This window comes from Capricornis sumatraensis, chromosome 7, assembly GCF_032405125.1.
Source record: "Capricornis sumatraensis isolate serow.1 chromosome 7, serow.2, whole genome shotgun sequence".
NCBI classification, from domain to species: Eukaryota; Metazoa; Chordata; class Mammalia; order Artiodactyla; family Bovidae; genus Capricornis; species Capricornis sumatraensis.
Window position 1 is genome coordinate 104021842 of NC_091075.1, and position 22092 is coordinate 104043933.

The following is a 22092-nucleotide window of genomic DNA, read 5'->3' on the forward strand; positions in this document are numbered from 1 at the left end:
TTTGTGGTGCACTGGCTTAGTTGCTCCACAGCATGTGGAATCTTCTCGGACCAGGGATGAAACCTGTGTCTCTTGCATTGGCAGGCAGATTCTTATCCACTGTGCCACCAGGGAAGTCCACAACAGATTTCTATATGTTAATCTCATATCCTGCAACTTTACTGACTTCAGTACTATGTTGAATAGAAGTGGAAAGATTTGGGCATCCTTGTCTTATTCCTGAATTTAGAGGAAAGGTTTTCAGCTTTTCACTGTTCGGTATGGTGTTAGCTGTGACCAGCGTGTTGGTCGCACACTTTATTATGTTGAGATATGTTCCTTCTATACCCACTTTCTGGAGAGTTTTTATCATGAATAGATGTTGAACTTTGTCAAATGCTTGTCTTTGTCTATTGAGATGATCATGTGCTTTTTATCCTTCCTTTTGTTTATGTGATATATCACAGACCGTTTTGTGAAACAAACAATCTCTGTGTCCCTGGAATAAATCATGGTGTATGATCCTTTTTATATAGCTTTGCATTTGGCTTCCTAATGTTTTGTTGAGGATTCTTGCATCTATATTTATCAAAGATATTGGCTTGTAATTTTCTTTATTTTGTAGTGTCTTTGTCTGGTTCATACCATAATAATGGATGGTGGCCTCCTAGAATAAATTTGGGAGTATTTTGTCACCTTCAGTTTGAGGGAATACTTTGAAAAGCATAGGTATAATTTCTTCTTTATATGTTTGATAGAATTTTCCTGTGAACTGTCCAGTACTGGACTTTTTTTACTGGGAATTTTTTAATGACAAATTCAATTTTCCTGCTAGTGGTAGGTCTGCTCAAAGTATCCATTTCTTCTTGATTCACTCTTGGCAGGCTGTATGTTTCTAGAAATTGGTCCATTTATTCTAGGTTGTCTAGCTTGTTGGCATGTTATGATTTTTTGTATCTCTCTGCTGGGCTTCCCAGGTGGCACGTGGTAAAGAATCCATCTGCCAAAGCAGGAGACACATTAAGGGATGTGGGTTCAGTCCCTGGATCAGGAAGATCCCCTGAAGGAGGGCATGGCAACCCACTCCAGTATTCTTGCCTGGAGAATCCCATGGACAGAGGAACCTGATGGGCTACAGTCCATAGGACTGTAGATTCAGACACTACCGAAGAGTCAGACGCAACTGAAGCAACGGAGCACACATGGTGTTCGTTGTTATTTCTCCTCTTTTAACTTCCTCTATGATCGTTATTATTTTCTCCCTCAGGCTGGCTTTGGGCTTTGTTATTCTTCTGTTTCCTTTAGCTAGTAGGTTAGGGGAATTTTTTTTTTTAATCTGGTAGATTACATTGTTTATTTGAGATTAAAAGATTACTTTTTAGTCAGATATCAAGGACCAGTATAATTTAAATGCTAGCGGTTTTTTTTCCACCTAAAGTTTAATTAGGATACATACATAGTTGAAGATTATGAAAAGTCCAAAGTGCTCACAGAGGATTCAGCAGATAGGAGAATTAACCAGAAACAAAATATAGAGTCAGATAAATTGAGAACTGAAAGGAATTTAAAAGTTTATCTAAAAAAATATAAAAAGTTTATCTAAACCAAGCCTTTCAGTCTATGAATGGGTTAAATATGTCTCTGAAATGTTATATGGCTCCATTTCACTTAGCTAATTTGTGCTGTCACAGGAACAAAACACCAAAGTTTCCATCATGATTTTCTGCTTCTACCACCAGAGCAGTTAGTGTATTAGGTGATATAACAATGAGAAATACCTCTCTTTGTTTTTATACCAATGTAGTGTTGCTGGTCCATCACCTCCGGGTTTGAAATGGGTCTTTTTTTTCCCTAGAGTGACTGATGAATTTATCAGGAGCCTCCTCTACCCTTTGTCCGTTTCCTCTTAGAACCAGTTTTGTGGAGCTGCTTGATAATTGACAAGGGTCTGTATCTGTAACCAAAAAAAACAATTTTCCTTAGAAAAAGAATTATTGATTCACTTAAATCAATTATATGGCCCTGGCCTTATCTGAAAAGTGCTTTTACTAGGAAATTCAGATAGTTTACTCATATATGTATCTGTCATTAATATCCACAATTATTCTACTTGGAGACTGATACATCCTCATGAACCTTATGAGAGATGAGAAAGGCAACACTGAAACAGTCTCTAATGCAGACAGTGTACATTTAATTTCTAAATTATACATTTATCAGTTCTTAAGATATTTCACAGGTAAACATTGGGAATAACACCAGCATGTATTACTTAAAGAAGCAGAAATTTCTATTTGAGCCTCTTTTTCACTTTAAAATATTTGCAGAATTTGCTGTGGCCATAGGAAAAGAAAATAATTTTAAAGATGTAAAAAATACATACCTTGAATATTAATGCTTGTTTCCATACAGTAATTAACTCAGAAATGTCTTGGTACTTGAAATGTCCTAAAATGTCTGGTTCCTTACTTTCAGTGATTCATAAATTCTATTTAATCTTCATTGAATTTTGTATCTTTAAATTTAGTTGGGTTCTTATGCACTATATACCTCCAGATACTTGTCTTTTCTTTTAAGCCAACAAAAGTATTTTGAACATCTATGTGAATAGAATACAAGATAAATATAAATTCAGTATGTACACAGTACTGTCTACTCAGCTCTACACCGACATCCTTCCTCTGTCCCCACCTTAATAAGTCAGGATGACGGGGGTGGTTCCCTGTTATAAAGAGTATGTTAGCAAAGCTTCGCTTTCCAAAATAATATTCAACTCCATCTGACTCATACTGTATTTTAGCCAAGCTGACCTGGGCCATCTTCCCACAAGCTTTTCCACCTTTTATCTGTCTCAGCTTTTGTTAATGCCTTACATGATTGTCCAGGGTGGCTCAGACGGTAAAGCATCTGCCTACAATTCGAGAGACCCAGGTTCAATCCCTGGGTCGGGAAGATCCCCTGGAGAAGGAAATGGCAACCCACTCCAGTATTCTTACCTGGAAAATCCCATGGATGGAGTAGCCTGGTAGGTTACAGTGCATGGGGTCACAAAGAGTCGGACATGACTGAGCGACTTCACTTTCTTTTTTTTCTACATGTTGTACATGTATACCATCTGCATAATCCATTTATTAAACTGTACCTCATGTCCTTGAGGAGCTTCCCAGATGGCACAGGGGTAAAGGAACTGCCTGCCAATGCAGAAGATGCAAGAGACGTGGGTTTGATCCCCAGGTCGGGAAGATCCCCTGGAGAAGGAAATGGCAACCCACTCCAGTATATTTCCTAGAAAATTCCATGGACAGAGGAGCCTGGCTGGCTACAGTCCATGGGGTCATGAAGAGTCGGACGCAACTGTCCACGTGCCTGCATGCACACACGTGTCCCTGAAGTCTCTTTTATTTCTGGCAAGGAGAAAGCTCTCTGCTCTTACAGGTCCGACTCATACTTTTGTGATACAAATATTTCTTTGAGTGGTTAACATTCTGTTCATCAATCAGACAAATCTTTGTTCTTCTAGCCTGACCTGATTGAGCTCTGATCTGAGCCAACTTTATTACGCTAGCAGTTTTCATATATATTGTCACTTTTTTATATTATCTCTTTTTACTTTCACCAGTTGCCTAATGAGTGACTTTCATAGGAATATTATTCAGCAAATGTTGGGTTAGCCAAAAAGTTCACTCAGGTTTTTCTGTTAAGATGTTATGGAAAACCCCAAACGAACTTTTTGGCCAACACAGTATTTGAAAGGTGAAAGTGTAACTGAATGAATGAATATTCAAGTCTCATTGATGAATCCTTGAATATAGAGAGCCTAATCTGTTGCTTCTAGTTAGAGAAATAAATACCAAAAAAATTGCATAATTAATGTGTGTATGCACATATATCCCAATATTGTTTACCTAGGAAATGTTTGGTATACATGCACATACATATTTTTTAAATAAGTAGCATAAATAACCAATCTTGTAAGTACATATTTTTGGAAATGAAAATAAAGAAATGGCATTTTTATTCTTTGAATCAATACCTTTGACTTTTAGCACTTAAAAACATTCAGAATATTGATCACTTTTATAATCAAAGGCAGAAACAGTCTGCATAAAGGAAATGGACTCTGTTTTCACAATGGTGATAAAAGTTTACATTTAATACCTAACATGACTTCATCCCTTATTTGTTTCATTTTATCAGTTTCATTCTGTTGTATTTTTTATTTAACTCTAGCTGAAAATTAGAGTTAATCATCTATTTTAGGATGAAAGTAGAGTCGGACACAACTGAAGCGACTTAGCAGCAGCAGCATATCAGCCACTTAGATATTAATTTAGACAGTAATAATTCATGAACTTTACTTGTATAAACTAAATATATAAGGCTCTTCATACCATTGTCCAGTGATCTTTTTCCTTTTTTTTTTTGATATCTCATTAGTTAGAAATATTGAACTACTACTACTTCTGTTGATTATAGCTGAGTTTATAACTAAGTTTTGGTCAAAAAGAAACAACACAATAGAGACATGTATACTATAGGGAGCTATCAAGCTTGCACTAGTACTTGGTGTTTAAGGGACAAGGTTAATTCACTTCAGAGAGCATCTGATGGTTGTTGTTTTCTGAAATTAAAGGAGTTTATTGCTAGAATATGAACTATCACATCTGTATCGTTTAAGCATTAGTACATGTTGGGTAACATCTTATTATTAATAACATAATAATGCAATTTGAAATCCATGGGTAATCATATGTTGGTGGATAACCTCTAATTTTCAAAAAGTTTCAATATGCCTAAAAACTATTTAGAGATAAATTTGTAGATTTAAACAGATATCTTTCTGAGTGTGTTGAACTCATTTGCTGCCACTGCCACCTCCTCACACACAGACAAGTGTCAACTATTAAATTACAGTTGATGTTAAGAAATGTACTAATTTACTTGAGCTGCCATAACACGGTCCCACAGATTGGGAGGCTCAAACAACATAGGTTTGTTCTCACAGTTCTGAAGGTTAGAAGTCTGAGATCAAAGTGTCAGCAACATTGATTTCTTGAGACCACTCCTTGGCTTTATAGATAGAGGCCTTCATCTTTCTTCATATGAGTTTCCCTCCATGCACACATAGCTATATCCACATTCCCTCTTTATAAAGAGAAATCACTCAGTCGTGTCCAACTCTTTGCGACCCTATGGACTGTAGCCCACCAGATTCCTCCATCCATGGAGTTTTCCAGGCATGAATATTGGAAGTGGGTTGCCATTTCCTTCTCCAGGGGATCTTCCCGACCCAGGGATCGAACCCAGGTCTCCCTCATTGCAGGCAGGTGCTTTACTGTTTGAGCCACCAGGGAAGCCTCCCTCTTTATAAGGAAGAAGTCATATTGAATTAGGCCACCCTAAACACCTCATTTTAACTTAATTATCTTTTTAAAAACCTGTCTCTAAATATGATTATGAATTCTGCGGTACTAGGAGTTATTGGTTCAGCTCATTTATTTGTGGAAAGGGTGGAGGAACACATTTTAACTCATAACAAAAAGTGTGTGTGTATATTTCTGTGTTTTCACATGCTCTGATTGCTAACTAAATGAAGTAATTTTAATAATATGACAATTAAGTGGCATATTTATTGGTTTAACTTAGGAGATACTTTTCAGTGATCCAATTGCTTAAAAAAAAACCAAGTGGAAATAAGAAAAAGTAAATTTTAGTTTTGATGCCAACATTCACTCAGTGTGTTTAGCATTCATCAAGTGCCTAAGGTGTTTTGCTGGGCAGTGATACCTGCTATAATCTTGAGCAAGTCATGAACTGTTATTCCTTATCTGCTAAAAAGTGACTAAAAATCTCTTTGCCTACCTCATGAGATTGTTCCATAAATAAAATAAGAAATAAAGGGCTTTGAGAATATAAATGTGCCAGCTAAGTCATTAGTCAGATTTAAAAGAATTAATCCTGTCTCTTCGCAAACCTTAGAATTTACCATGAATGTTCTACTCATACAAATAGAAATGCCAGCCACTTATTAGTAGAAGATTTACATATTGAGCGTTGTTGAATTCAGGAGGTCAGCTATGATGTGACGGAAAGACAGAGTGTAACAACCTAAGTTTAAGGTTCATTTCTACCTGTAACTAACTGAATGAAAGTGAAAATGAAGTCGCTCAGTCTTGTCTGACTCTTTGCAGCCCCATGGACTGTAGCCTACCAGGCTCCTCGGTCCATGGAATTTTCCAGGCAAGAGCACTGGAGTGGGTTTCCTTCTCCAGGGGATTTTCCCAACCCAGAGATTGAACCCGGGTCTCCCACATTGCAGGCAGACGCTTTAACATCTGAGCCACCAGGGAAGACTAACTGAGTAAACCTGCTCAAATCATTCAATGTCTTGAGATCTATTTATGCGTTTGTAACTGAAATAGACTGATTTCACAGGGAACCATTTATAAGGAATAAATGAATAACATAATCATTTGATAAACTAAACTCATTATCAGCAGATAGATAATAGCATATTATTTAAAATATGATTTTAAAGTGACTGACAAATCTAATAGTGAGCTTTATTATTTAAATTGGAACAAGCAGACAGTCTCAATGCCTAACCATGTTATGTTAATTGTATCTTAAAATTTCTCCATAGATGTGCTACACAAAAGATGGAGCATAGCATCTTCACCAGAAAGGGAGATTACTCTGGTTAACCTGAAAAAAGATGCACAGTATGGCTTAGGTAAGTCACTGAGATTCTTCAAGGTCTGTGAGAATTTAACATTGGCATTGAGGAACCAAGCCCACTTGTCCCCACCTGAGTCCCCTTTTCCCACTTGCCCAGTCAGGAAATGCCAAAGGTGAAATGCTTACAAGCAGTGTTTCCACCAAATTTAAATCCCGTCTCACATGTGTTACCCATTAAGTCATATTCAGTATGAGTCTGTACACTTCTGTGTGTCAGGCAGACTTATCATTAGTCCTTGAAAGCACCACTGCCATGAGATATTTTCATTTTTACTTTTTTTTTATTGAGACAGTTGATTTATAATGCCATGTAAGTTTCAGGTATACAACATAGTGATTCACAATTTTTAAAGGTTGTATTCCATTTATAGTTATTATACAATATTGGCTATATTCCTGTGCTATGTAATATATTCTTATAGCTTATTTATTTTATACATAGTAGTTTATACCTTTTAGTCTCCTAATCTGTATCTTGCCCCTCCCCATGAAGATTTTATTTTAATGTGCTGATTCACAGGATTTCAAATTATTGGTGGAGAAAAGATGGGAAGACTGGATCTAGGTGTATTTATTAGTTCAGTTACTCCTGGAGGACCAGCTGACTTGGATGGATGCTTAAAGCCAGGTATTTATTTTTAGGTAATTTAGGGAATTTCCTAAGTATTTACTGGGCTTCCCTGGTGGCTCAGATGGTAAAGCTGCCTGCGATGTGGGAGATCCAGATTCAATCCCTGGGTCAGGAAGATCCCCTGGAGACAGGAATGGCTACCCACTCCAGTATTCTTCCCTGGAGAATTCCATGGACAGTGGAGCCTGGCAGGCTACAGTCCATGGAGTCGCAAAGAGTCAGACACACAACTGGGCGACTAACACTTTCACTTTGAAGTATTTACTGACAGTGAATTTGCGCAGATAGCAAAAGTAGAAAATAATGAGGGGGAGGTAACATTTCTAAGATTTAGCCTGAATTTCTCTTAGCTGTAGAAGACACTGGGTTGTCTGTTTTTACAGGAGACCGTTTGATATCTGTGAATAGTGTCAGTCTGGAGGGGGTCAGCCACCATGCCGCAGTTGAAATTTTGCAAAATGCACCTGAAGATGTGACCCTTGTTATCTCTCAGCCAAAAGAAAAGCTATCCAAAGGTAACACTGTGGATGTCTCTGAGCTGTGGATTCTGTTCCAGTTCCCACAAAAATTTCAGTACCTTGACGCATAAATTAGATTTAAACTTTTATTTCCTTTCTGGAAATTTAATACGTATAGTTCTGATTGCTTTAATTTTATGCATCAGTACAAGTCTTCCATTCATCACTTCTAAGATTTTCTGTCTCATTCCTCTTTACATGCATAAAAATGATTTGTTGTGCAAAATCAGTGTCACTTGAGTAAATTCCAAGTACTTGGTGTGTTCTATCACATCTTAGGCCAAATTAGAAATAAAATTCTTAATCATTGCCCAATTAATACAGTTACATAACAGTTATCTATGAAGTCCTGTCTTGAACCTGTTTATAAAAGGGAAAGGATGCCAACATACCAGAAATATGAAAGACATATGTGTGTAAAAGACATATATATGTAAAAGGCCATATAATTTTGTACCATTTTTCTAGATTCCACATAAATGTATTATCTATAATTCTTTTACACATGTCACCTGTGATTTTTGTCTTAGGAAAGCTTTCCTAAGTGGCTTTTTAAAAGAACTATGTATGTAAGGAGTATGGAATTACCTTCTTTGATAATTACTTGAAGTCTAAAACAGGCAGTTTGTTAAGACAGTATAAAACAAGTATGTAAATAACCATTCAACAGAGATCTTTGGAGATTCAAGTTATCTCTGGATAGGGAATTAAGAGAGTCTTCACAGGGGAGACTTACTTGAAACGGGTCTTGGGGAATGGAAATGAGGAGTTCAGGTGAGGCAGATACACATTCCCATAGAAGTTGCCCAAAGAATGACCAAAGAGGAGGCAAAGGAAACAGAAAGCATCTTCAGTGTTTGTTGGGACCTTGTCACGGTCCCAAGCCCCGGTCAGGTGTTGTGCACATGTTATCCTGCGTAAAATCCTCGCAGCAGCTACCAGGGAATAGTGTGCATGTGTGTGAGCCCAGGCGTGTGTCACTAACCTGTTATTCTCACGGGCTGATTTTGACTTTGCAGTACCTTCTACTCCTGTGCACGTGGCCAACGGCATGAAAAACTACATGAAAAAGCCTTCCCACCTGCAAGACAGCACTGTAAATTCTTCTGAGGATCACTGCTGGCCACGGGGCACCCCGAGGCACATCTCAGAGAGCTCGTTTGGGCTGTCTGGGGGCCTGCGGGAGGGAAGCCTGAGCTCTCAAGACTCCAGGACTGAGAGTGCCAGCTTGTCACAGAGCCAGGTCAATGGGTTCTTTGCCAGCCATGCAGCTGACCGCAGCTGGCAGGACTCACAGCGTGGCAGCCCTTCCCCATCTGTGATATCCAAAGCCACCGAGAAAAAGTGGACTTCTACTGACAGTAACCGAAGCAAAGCTAAAAATACAGGCATTTCTGATGCACCAGATTACTCTGACCGTGGAGATTCAGACATGGATGAAGCCACTTATTCCAGCAGTCAGGATCATCACATACCAAAAAAGGCACCGTTTAATTTGAATCTTGGTTTTTATTTTTTTTTCCCCCACTTAACAAAACAAACAACAACAAATGTATTATAGAGCAGAATAATCTACTATGAACAGAGTACATTATTCTGGAAAGGAGAAATTGTTTATGTATAATGCTACTAACTGCTACTGCATTTGATGCTAACTTTCAGAGAAATTAGCAGCTTTGAATACTAATTCCAAAATGGCTATTATTCTGGGAACTTGCTACGTGATTACACAAAGGAATGAATAACCAGATTATGATTGTTTTGTATAAATTGTTTCTCTCTTGCATACTTAATGTTTATATTAATAAGAGAACTTAATATCTGAAAAAATTGTTCCTAAATAATTCCTATAATGGGCAGTTGGCTTTACTGTTAACAACCTAAATTGCTCTGAAGTTCTGAATGTATGATAATAAGAACAGTAAGATAGAAAATTGACCATTTCCTAGAAATATTAGACATGATATAATTTAGACCCATTTTCACAAGTGGATTCAGAAAAGAACCTTAAGCCCTTTGTTCACTGAAAAACATTCCTCATTAATGTCTCCAGCATTCCTCCTGAGAGAGTTATGTCCTTATAGATTGGGCTTGGCTGTTGTGCCTATGTTTATATTGGATTTAAACATTAGCAAAATAAACTTGAGGCCTACTCATCTTAAAGGCCCAAGTTAAAAGCTACTACATGATATATGTGGATTTTTTTGTTATAGGAAATAGAAATGTTTTCTAAGTTTGAGTGTATAAAAAACACTGGATAAGGATTATGTAAAAGCCAAGGTTTGAATTGGATTCTGGGCTTCCCTCAGTCGTGTCTTTTTACCTGAAGCAAGGCCTTTAGGCTCTAGATCTCAATTTCCTCAGTTTTAAACTCTGAAGGCCTTGGATTAGATGATCCTTAAGATCTTTTCCAGCCTTCATCATTTTTTAGTCTACTCTATCCTTTAATATCTTGCTTTTTCTTAATTTTTCAAAAAGAGAAAGATCTTCCATTAATAACTCTGTTTGACTCTAACAAGAAATGCTTTTGTTTGTTTTTCTTTGTTAAGGAATCTTCCTCCTCCATGAATACCTCCAACAAAATGAATTTTAAAACTTTTCCTTCATCACCTCCTAAACCTGGAGATATCTTTGAGGTTGAACTGGCTAAAAATGATAACAGCTTGGGAATAAGTGTCACGGTACTGTTTGACAAGGTTTTCAAATGTTTTCTCTTCTCCATTTCCAGCAGCCTATCATATGCCAATTTATTACTTGAATTATTTTGCTTCAAAAAAGGAAACTTGTCAAATATTTGCAAAATTTTAAATTGAATTATATCTTAAGACTTTTTTAAAAAAACTTATGTTTTCTAGTCACTTTTTCCTGTGGTTTAAAAGAAATTAGACAAATGCTATTTTCCCCTAGAGATTTCATACTTGTTTAATCTGAATACAAGACTTGAGAAATATAAAATTGAGAAGTATGTCTTATATATACTTGGCAGCTTCTACATCAGCACGGAATAATTTTAACCTACATCATAAATAATTAAAGTCGAATATATATTTATATGCCCTTCACTTCATAATACATCTTGGCATGGAAATATGATTAGTAGTTTATTATTAGAAGTTCCCAAAAATATATGTAATACTTCTAAAGAAGTTAAAATATGAGCATAGGCTATTTGATGAGACTGCTTTAGAATTCTATTAACATACTATACCCTAAAGTGTAATATTATCATTTATATTTGAAGGGTGTTGTTTGTTAGGAAAAGGCATTTAGAAATAAGGTAGAAATAATACTCTTAACAAATAGAGATCGAAAAGAAAACCTGATTTTCTATCAGTCCTCAATACTGTAACCCTTTTTATCTTGTCCGTAACTTCTTTAGAATTTTATTATCTTCCTACTGTGAAGGGAAATAAAAGCTGTATATCCACAAGAGATGGAGCATCCACTCATGAGATCTCATCTACTCTGTAGCACAACTTCTATACCAAAACCTTTTAAAATGAAAAGAAAATTTTCCATTGACTCATGAGATTCGTTTTCAAATTAGCAAATATGATCTGGCATATTACTCCATATGCTGTTTATTTCTGACAGTTGTGTTCTCACACTAATATTTCATGGCTGGATTTTGCTTGCCGTTTGTGCCTAATGCACGGTATAGACTTCTGAAAGGAAGAGCACCCTCTCATCCAGGCAAAGATCTGGCATGTCGTTATTTTCTGAATAAAGAATGTTTCTAAAATGTAGCTGCTTTCGCATTTGGAAAACTTGCTAGAAATATTCTTGGGTATTGAAGTAATTGCATGTGCTAATGTGATGCTGCTGCTTTGGCTGATGAATGGAATGCTTTCTAGGTCTCAGACCTGAAAGACGAAGTGCAACATTTTTCATGTGACAAAACGTTATTTGTCTTTTTCCACTTAGGGAGGTGTGAATACCAGTGTCAGACATGGTGGCATTTATGTGAAAGCCGTTATTCCCAAGGGAGCAGCAGAGTCTGATGGCAGAATTCACAAAGGTAGAGTGTGGATATGGGAATTACAAAAGGATTATCGTGTCAACAACTAAAGAAATTGGAAAGTTGAAGAAGACCTTCAAAGTATTCATAATATAAATTAAGAACATATTATTTTAAGATTACAACATGAAAAAGCTCCTTGATATGATTCCAAACACTTATTTCCAGCTTTTCCTCTGTGCTGTGCTTAGTCGCTCAGTCATTTCTGACTCTTGGCAACCCCATGGACTGTAAACCACCAGGCTTCTCTGTCCATGGGGATTCTTCAGGCCAGAATACTGAAGTGGGGTGCCTTGGCCTCCCTAAGGGATCTTCCTAACCCCGGGATCAAACCCAGGTCTCAGGCACTGCAGGCAGATTCTTTACCATCTGAGCTACCAGGAAAGCCCATCCTCTATATAGTATCAGAAAATATCTTGTTTTAGCTCATGCTTTGTACTTTTTAAGAAGCAAATTTCCAGAGAATTGGAAAGGGGTAGTGCCCTTGTAAAAACAATGACATCTGCATTTCTAATAAGAACTAACTAGGTTAGTTGTCTCCCATCTCTCTGCGTTTGCAGCTCAGTGTGTCATTTTTTTCATAATTAAAATTGATTTTATAGTATATATAATATCCAGTTTGAAAATATACCTAAGATTAGCTGTAGAATAGAGAAAGGAATTAAGTACATGTTAAAGAAACTCTGTGACAGACTTTTGTCCAGAATTTGTCTGAGTCTCTCCTCGAGCAAATTACTATAAAACAAGACCTTAAGGTATTAAAGAACATGTAGAATCCTTATTTTATGACTTGCTTCTTTCATCATTACTGCCTAATTTATAGGTGATCGTGTCCTCGCTGTCAATGGAGTTAGTCTAGAAGGGGCTACCCACAAACAAGCTGTGGAAACACTGAGAAATACAGGACAGGTAAGAGATCATTATACCAGCCTTTTCTAGATATCTCAGAAGAACATAATAATGTGTGAATAATATCAATTTGACTGAGATCTCCAAATTCATTGGTCAAGAAACAAAGCCTGATTAATGCAAATAAACATCCTCATATTTTTTTCCTTCCAAATTGGGAAGCAAATATTATGACGAGGATTTTTATTGTGGAAGCAGGCTTTCTATATCACATTTAGCCCTAATATCACCCGAAATCTGCCAAGAGGAAGGGGAGAGATTGCCTTAACATTTTTTTTCCATCAGTTCAGTTCAGTTCAGTTCTGTTCAGTCGCTCAGTCATGTCCGACTCTTTGCGACCCCATGAATTGCAGCACACCAGGCCTCCCTGTCCATCACCAACTCCCAGAGTTCACTCAGACTCACGTCCATCAAGTCCGTGATGCCATCCAGCCATCTCATCCTCAGTCGTCCCCTTCTCCTCCTGCCCCCAATCCCTCCCAGTATCAGAGTCTTTTCCAGTGAGTCAACCCTTCGCATGAGGTGGCCAAAGTAGTGGAGCTTCAGCTTTAGCATCATTCCTTCCAAAGAAATCCCAGGGTTGATCTCCTTCAGAATGGACTGGTTGGATACCCTAGCAGTCCAAGGGACTCTCAAGAGTCTTCTCCAACACCACAGTTCAAAAGCATCAATTCTTCGGCACTCAGCCTTCTTCACAGTCCAACTCTCACATCCATACATGACCACAGGAAAAACCATAGCCTTGACTAGATGGATAAACATCTGCAAATACCTAGTGGTTTTCACTTCCAGGTATCCTTCAGCCCAAGGGATAAATTCACGTTCTTCTAATACATTTTTAAGTCAGGGAGTTTACCAAATTACTTATAATGGTCTTTATATTATTAGGATAATAATGATTTTTTTCCATCTTTAATTGGAGGATAATTGCTTTACAATATTGTGTTGGCTTCTGCCATACAACATCATGAATCAGCCACAAGTATGCATGTGTCCCCTCCCTGCTGAACCTCCCTTCCACCTCCAACCCCGTACCACCCCTCTAGGTTGTCACAGAGCTCTGGGTTAAGCTCCCTGTGCCCATACAGCAGCTTCCCAATGGCTATCTGATTTTATTTTAGGATCTGAATTTTCTACAATGTGTTTATATTATTTTTATAATAGAATGTTTTTCTTTCTAATCATGTATCTTCTTTATACAGAAAATAATTTTTAAAAAAACTTGATTTTGACATTTTTAGTCCCTTGCTTTTGTCTGTTTTTCCCTCCCTCTACTTGTGTATTGGTAGACCAGAGAGTTACTTTAAATGATTTTATACCACCAACTGTACAAAGTCCTGAAAATTTATTTGCTTTCTTATGTAACTTTCTTCTTAATTAATAAGGCACTCTTCTATTTATACAGGTGGTTCATCTGTTGTTAGAAAAAGGACAGTCTCCAGCATCCAAAGAACATGTCCCCCAGTGTACCCTCTCCGATGCAGACACCCAAGGTCAAGCCCCAGAAAAAATGATGAAGAAAATGACTCATGTCAAAGACTACAGCTTTGTTACTGAAGGTCAGACCCTGGGAGGCTGTCATCTCACCTTAAACTTATTCCTGGATTATTCAAAGTTTGATTTCTACATGTCAGATCATAATTCATACTGAGTCTCTTGATTCTTGTCAAGTATAAATAATAACCTGATGCAGCACTATACTGAATTTGGGGGGGAGGGGGAACCACACGTAGTTGTAGTTCTTGAAGTCTGAAAGGCTTTGACTAATGAAATCAGGCACAAAACAAATTATGGTCATTTAATGGTGCCTAAAATAGTTGTAAAATTCAAAATAAAATTTGTAAGAGAAAAAAATAAATATAAATAATTGCTGAGAATGACTTCAAACCCATATGAAACCTTGACTCTTACATTTTCTATATATCTGTTTGATTTTGTGAACTTGTGAAGCTAACTCTGAATAGAAATTCACTAACAGTTCCCAGATACTTGTTTTCCTTACAAACTTTTCCAGCTAACTGGTAGTAAAATTGGACATGCCACTAACTCATAATGAAAAAAGGAAATCGAGACTAATGTAGTGAGTTTTTCATAAGGTTAAATGTATTCATAATACAGAAGTACTCTTCATTCTGAGTTTATCTGTCTTCCTTTTGCTGGGTATAAATGTCCTTTACTTTATATGTGGTGGTGGTGGTACGTAAGCATTGTTTTGTCTTTATTTTAGATTTTTCTTTGCTTATACAACTTTCATCAATTCTGAATTAGTCCCCAAAATAAGGAGAAAATATTAGCCCAACCTATATCATCTTTCCTGATTATGAAAATAAGATTAGCATGTCCACTTAATCTTACTGCCTTCTCTTCTTCCCTTATTTCTTCCGTTACTATGTCTTTAAATATATTTCTTCATGCTTTCCTGCTTATTATTCTTTTCATTTCTTCTGTTGATGAGAATTTTATCATCATGCCTTACAGTTTTACTGAATTAAATTATATCTCACCTAAATATTAGGTCACCTATCCACTTCCCCATAACCCTTCTCTGTTACTTGTTTTGTTTTTCTTAGCAAATCTGTCCATTTATGCCTGAATTTCTTTCACTGTCTCCTTTCTTGGATTTTTCCCTCTTTTTCTCTGTCATTCTGCAGTTTTATAAAACATGGAATTAAGACATAGTTTCCTTTTTAGAACATTTTTCTCAGAACCCACTTTTCTAATCAGGCAGCCTATTAGTTCATGCAGCTCAGCTCAGTAAGTGAAATTTTCTTAATAACAGTGTAAAATAGGATTTGAATATAGAATAAGAGTGCAATAAGTGCATATAAAGCTGTGAGTATGGTGGAAATGGGCTTTTAAAAAATGTATTCAAAAGTATATATGTTTATATATGCATATATAGAGAGAGCCTGTTAAGAATATTTACATTTTTTGATACCTTTTTTTCCAGAGAATACATTTGAGGTGAAATTGCTGAAAAATAGCTCAGGCCTAGGATTCAGTTTTTCTCGAGAGGATAATATTATACCCGAGCAAATGAACACCAGCATAGTAAGGGTTAAAAAGCTCTTTCCTGGACAGCCAGCTGCAGAAAGTGGACAAATTGATGTAGGAGATGTTATCTTAAAAGTGAATGGAGCCTCTTTGAAAGGACTGTCTCAACAGGTGAGCCCCCAGCCTGTGGAGTGCAGCATTTTTAATGAGACAGATTGGTCTTTCAGAATGAAATGGTTTAACCGTGTCTTCATTTCTCATTCATGGTTCCCTCAGGAGGTCATATCCGCTCTCAGGGGGACATCTCCAGAAGTATCCTTGCTCCTCTGTAGACCTCCACCTGGGGTGCTGCCAGAAATTGACCCTGCTCTTTCGGTGAGACTGAGGAAAAGTACTTTACACTATTATAGAATGTCATCGGAGTGATTAACTCAGTTGTAGTGGTTTCATCATTGATTGATCTCCTGGGTTTCATCCTAGTTAATTCTTTAGCTCGGAGTATTATCTTATATGGGTCACATAACCTGTGAGTGTATTCGATGTTTATAATATAAAATAATTCACTTTCTCTTCTCTCCCTTCTGATTCTAGGATTTTGGGAATTTATTTGCCAAACATAAGTAGAAAAAGACATAAAATATTGGTTACAAAAACCTTTTGTCTGTTTCTTCATTGAATCAAATTTTAAAATACTCGTTCTGAGCTAGTTTAGATGAAAATGAGAATTATTTAAGATTTTTTTGGCCTTAATTTTTAATACTGGGAATCAGAGAGTAGGCAATATGTTTGTCCATTTCACTCTCTTGTATGAAGGAATAGCCAAAAGACCCAAAATCTATTTTGATGGTTATTTATAAATTGCATACTGGTAGTTAGGAACCCACACATAAGTGAATAATAATCTAATTGAAAGCCTTTGTCCTATCTACTTAAAATAGTGTTCCATTACCAATGAACGTGATCACTGGGTATCAAAGACAGGAGTGTCTGGCCCCAGAAACTTTAACCCTTATACTGGGGAGAAGGAGGGAGTATTATAAAGACATTAACAGGGAACTAACATTTCTGTAAGGTGCATTGTCAGTAGCATTTAAGAGATGACATTGGTTTTGGTCATCAGATAGGAAGAACTGAGAAATTCTCTCAGTTCCTGAGTATATAAGTTGATACAATCTTTCTGGAAAGCAATCTGGAAATATTTAACAAGGCCTTTAAAAACATCTTATGTTCTGAATATAGAAAATTATATTTTTATTACAGAAAATTGCAAGGAAATAAGGAGAAACTCAGATGAAAACCTACATACAAAGAAGTTCTAGATTTCTATTAATAGTGAAAAGCTAGAAAGAAATCTGTATCCAATAAAAAGCTGTAGCCAGTTGTAAGATTATTATACAGTTTATGCAGTGTTTGCAAAGCATGTTTAAGGATCTCAGAAAATACTCATGGTAGAAACCTAAATTTTGAAAGCAAGATACAAAGTACAATATATACTATGACTCTAATTCTGAATGAAAGTACAAGTTGTACAATATAAACAATTGTTACTCTTACATACGGTTTTTTTCTCTAATGAGCATAAATTACTTTTATCAAAAAATTGAGTATTTTAACAGGAAGTACTGATGTTTAATTTGTTCATTTACACCTAAATAAAAATATGTTAATATAAGTTGTCACCCTGATCTTTTTACATGTGTCCGTTACAGACCCCCTTGCACTCTCCAGCACAAGTACCTCTGAACAACAGCAAAGACCCTCCTCAGACAGCGTGTGCAGAGCAAGGCACCAGCTCAGATGAAAATGAGATGTCTGACAAAAACGGGAGACCAGGCGCGTCCCCATCCAGGAGAGACAGTTACAGTGACAGCAGCGAGAGTGGAGAAGATGACTTAGCGAAAGCTCCAGCAAAGATACCAAACATGAGCTGGAGTTCAGCTCTGCATCAGACTCTAAGCAACATGATGTCACAGGCACAAAGTCATCACGACACACTCAGGAGTCAAGAAGATCCCATTTGTACCATGTTTTACTATCCTCAGAAAATACCTAATAAGCCAGAACATGAGGGCAGGTATTGTCAATATTGGGCTTCCCTGGTAGCTCAGCTGGTAAAGAATCTGCCTGCAATGCAGGAGACACCGGTGCAATTCCTGGGTCGGGAAGATCCTGTAGAAAAGGGTTAGGCTACCCACTCCAGTATTCTTGGGCTTCCCTGGTGGCTCCATTGGTAAAGAATCCACCTGCAATGCGGGAGACCTGGGTTTGATCCCTGGGTTGGGAAGATCCCCTGGGGAAGGGCATGGCAACCCACTCCAGTATTCTTGCCTGGAGAATCTCCATGGACAGAGGAGCCTGGCAGGCTACAGTCATGGGGTCGCAGAGAGTCGGACACAGCTGAGTGACTTTCACTTTCTTTCACTTTGTGTATATTCAGGGCCAACTGTATTTGTTCAAGTTTTTTATTGTTTGTTTTTTTTTTTTTCTATCATGTCTTCCAAAATAACTACAAGAGTAAGGCTCTTTATTTCTTCTTTTTCTTATTATGTTGAAATACACATTAGCCTTCTGATAACATTAGCTTCAGCCTTAGCTCCAAAATTAACAACTGGGAATCAAAAATATATTTATTTAACTTTTCTCAACTGATTTGTGCAGCTTAAAGAGATCGACAGAGAATAAAAATCAGTAATATTAGCACATAACAGATGTGAAATAAATTCATAGTCCAGAATCAGACTAAAAATGATCTCACTAAAAAGCAGATGTAACTGTTTGTTAAGCATTTCCTGTCTGTGGTACAAACTTACTATACTGGCATTGCAATGTGTTTGACAATAGTCTTGCTTTGTCTCTGTAGTAACCCTCTTTCCCCTCGACCACTGGATGTAACTCCTGGGCAGAGCTGTCAATCTCAATCAGAATCTGTTCCCATAAATACAATGGATAAATATCATACGCATCACACTTCTGAACCAACTAGACAAGAAAGCTTGACATCTTTGAAAAATGACTTGGAAAACCACCTTGAAGACTTTGAACTGGTGAGTTATTTCCTTTGCATGAAGACCATTCTATATTTTCTTAAGTCAAATGTAGTTATACACAGCTTCCCTTTAGGGAAATTGCTGTCCTTTAGATCAGCCTCATATCTATGCTCAGTAAATAGACAACATATCGGCCGTGTTTCTCCGCTAAGAACTCAGGGAAAGGACAAGACTCGGATACACGTCCTGACTCTCCCAGTGACTTGCTGTAATTTGGCAGATGCTATGGATGAATTACTTAATTCTTCTGAGTTTTAGCAATTTTAGCTGTAAAATGGGACTAGTAACCTCATGGTATTGTGGTAAGTATTAAATGAAATAACATATATAGAGCACCTAGCCCAGTACCTATTATTTCCCAGACTCAACGAATTACCTGTTTACTCTTTAATCAGGTTTGAATGTAATTTCATTCTCTTCCACACTGTTTTATGGGTGCCTAAATGGAATCCTTTATACTAATAACCCTAGAACTTCTAAACTTACAAATTCACTTTGGAAGTCACATTTCTAATAGAAATAATATCCCTTGGACATAAACAGTGATAGCTCAATCATCTGAAGAAAATGAAAGAGAATCTGAGTTTTGTCATTTCTGTCATTCTGTCTGACCACTTGGAGTTTTTAATTTCAAATGTAAAAGGTGAAAACATGTGTTTGAAAAAAAATTTACAAAGTCTAAATTTGTTGATAGTTCCAATTTTTGATAAATATGGTATTTTTTGAATTTGAAAAAAAAGAATAATATCCTTAACACTGATTCAAAGTCACCCTTTTAATACTTTTTTTGTGTTATCTAAGTAATAAGTACTTATTATAGAAAAGTTAGAAAAGATTAAAACCATCTCTAGTTAGAACCCATAAACACTTTAATCTTTCCAGGCACTTTGTTTCCCTATAATTGTGTGTGTGTGTGTGTGTGTGTGTGTGTGTGTGTGTGTGTAGCATCTACATCTTCAATTTCATTCTCAGCAGTAGAGTGAAAATAATCTTTGGATGATTTCCTTAGAAATCTGTCATCATGCCTATAAGCCCTAAGCAACCCTTGTGCCTCAGTTAAAATCTGAAAGAAAAATTTTTCATACAACTAAATATATCAAGTTGTGATATTTGATCACCGAGACTTCATGTTTTTACCCAAGAAAAGCTTTCTTCTGTTGCTCTTGGCATGGGTGGTTTTTTTTTTGTTGTTTATTCTGAAAATATAAGAATTAAAGCTTGAGTAAGTTCTGGGTCAGCTATCTCCAGACAAGCACATAATGTTGAATTTAAACCCAACTTTTATTTTACATTGGCAGGCAAGAGGTTGGAGGAGTACCTTCTGTCTAGAACTAGACATACATACCTGCCTTCTTCACTTGGGCAAGTTAAGCAGCCTTTTAAAGTTTAGTTTTCTCCTGTGTTAATCAATGGAAAGAATAGTTGTTTTTCCCTTTGTACTGCAAACTAGAATCACTGTTTCTTTCCTTAGGAGGTAGAACTCCTGATTACCCTAAATAAGTCGGAAAAAGGAAGCCTGGGCTTCACAGTAACCAAAGGCAATCAGAGCGTTGGTTGTTACGTTCATGACGTCATTCAGGATCCAGCCAAAAGTGATGGGAGGCTGAGACCTGGGGACCGGCTCATCAAGGTAAGACATTTAAGCAGACTGTGTTTGTGCCAATGTGGCTAGACAGGTGGTGCTAGTGATAAGGAACCCACCCGCCAATGCAGGAGACGCACATTCATGATCCCTGGGTGGGGAAGACCCCCTGGAGGAGGGCATGGCAACCCACTCCAGTATTCTTGCCTGGAGAATCCCATGGACACAAGAGCCTGGCGGGCTGCAGTCCATAGGGTTGCAAGAGTCGGACACGACCAAAGTGACTGAGCATTGCAGCAGGGCCAGAGATCAAGCCAGTGCTGCAGAAGGAAAGCCGAGAAGGCTGAGTTGATACAATGCTCTATTTCTCCGTTTGGTTTATGTTTTCCTTCTCCACCTCTGAAAAATAAAGGCCTTTATATAGTCATAGTTTGAAAAGACTTTAAACAAGCAATTTTGAGTCTCAGAAAGAGAAAGTTTCTTAAATTGCTCTAAGAATAAATTTTCTGTATTAGCAAAGTAATAACATCTGTATTAGCGATAGTAATAGCATTATTATTTCATTTATAATTACTTGGTCTTTGTGCTCATGATTTCCACAGTAAAGAAGATTATTAGTAAACTAGAGACCAGACTCTTTTTTTGTTGTTGCTGCACTGGGGTCTTAGTTGCAGCACATGGGGGGCTTTGCTCAGTGCTGCATGCAGTCTTCTCATGTTGTGGCACGTGGGCTTCTCATTGCAGTGTGCAAGTTCTGTAGTAGCACTGCATGGATTTCGTTGCCCCGTGGCATGTGGGATCTTAGTTCCCCCACCAGGGATCAAACCCATGTCTCCTACATTGCAAGGCAGATTCTTAACCACTGGACCACCAGGAAGGTGTCCCTAGAGACCACTCTTCATTGTGAATCTCCTGTTAGCCAAAATAGATTATATGGAAAGTTAGGGAAATTACTGTATTTTGTCAGTAACTCCTGTGTTCCAAAAACTGTAATCCCACTTTGGCCCTTTCTTATCTCTGTAGGTTAATGATACAGATGTTACAAACATGACTCACACAGATGCAGTGAACCTACTCCGAGCTGCGCCCAGGACAGTCAGATTAGTTCTTGGCCGAGTTCTGGAATTACCCAGGATGCCTGTGCTGCCTCATTTGCTACCTGATATCACATTTACGTGCAACAAAGAGGAGCTGGGTAATGGCAAAATCAAGCTTTGGGCAGTGTGACTTTTCTTGGATAGATTAAAAGTACATACTGTTAAGCCTAAGGAAACAAATATTTTTCTATCTCCTGAAGGTTTTTCCTTATCTGGAGGTCGTGACAGCCTTCATCAAGTGGTGTATGTTAGTGATATCAATCCAAGGTCAATCGCAGCCACAGAGGGTAATCTCCAGCTCTTAGACATCATCCACTATGTGAACGGAGTCAGCACTCAAGGAATGACTCTGGAGGAAGCTAAGAGAACATTAGACATGTCACTTCCTTCAGTGGTGCTGAAAGCTACAAGGTACTCCACAGTTATTCATGGATTTGTGTGTGTGTGCACATGCATTTCAGGCCGTTAGATTCTCTTAAAGATATTCCTGAATTAGTATTTCGCAGACCAAATGGATGGGGAATTAGTAAAGATTATGTGTTTCCTTCATGATAGTCAAATGGCTGTGTCAGTTTCATG

At 37.4% G+C, this 22092-nt stretch overlaps 1 protein-coding gene across 5 annotated transcripts in view; it reads left to right on the top strand.

Annotated features, from left to right (window-relative positions):
* Positions 1-22092, top strand: part of PTPN13 (protein tyrosine phosphatase non-receptor type 13) — a 223528-nt gene that overhangs the window by 157865 nt on the left and 43571 nt on the right. For 4 of the 5 annotated variants that reach the window (XM_068975016.1, XM_068975018.1, XM_068975020.1 and 1 more), the window contains 15 exons: positions 6623-6712; positions 7238-7345; positions 7732-7863; positions 8886-9349; positions 10416-10547; positions 11791-11884; positions 12708-12793; positions 14199-14352; positions 15744-15958; positions 16064-16162; positions 17497-17861; positions 18648-18831; positions 20306-20464; positions 21440-21611; positions 21714-21924. In XM_068975016.1, coding sequence (XP_068831117.1) covers positions 6623-6712; positions 7238-7345; positions 7732-7863; positions 8886-9349; positions 10416-10547; positions 11791-11884; positions 12708-12793; positions 14199-14352; positions 15744-15958; positions 16064-16162; positions 17497-17861; positions 18648-18831; positions 20306-20464; positions 21440-21611; positions 21714-21924 — 2665 coding nt within the window. Of the gene's footprint in view, positions 1-6622; positions 6713-7237; positions 7346-7731; positions 7864-8885; positions 9350-10415; positions 10563-11790; positions 11885-12707; positions 12794-14198; positions 14353-15743; positions 15959-16063; positions 16163-17496; positions 17862-18647; positions 18832-20305; positions 20465-21439; positions 21612-21713; positions 21925-22092 lie in introns of all 5 variants that reach the window. The other variant, XM_068975017.1, reaches the window with a different exon arrangement.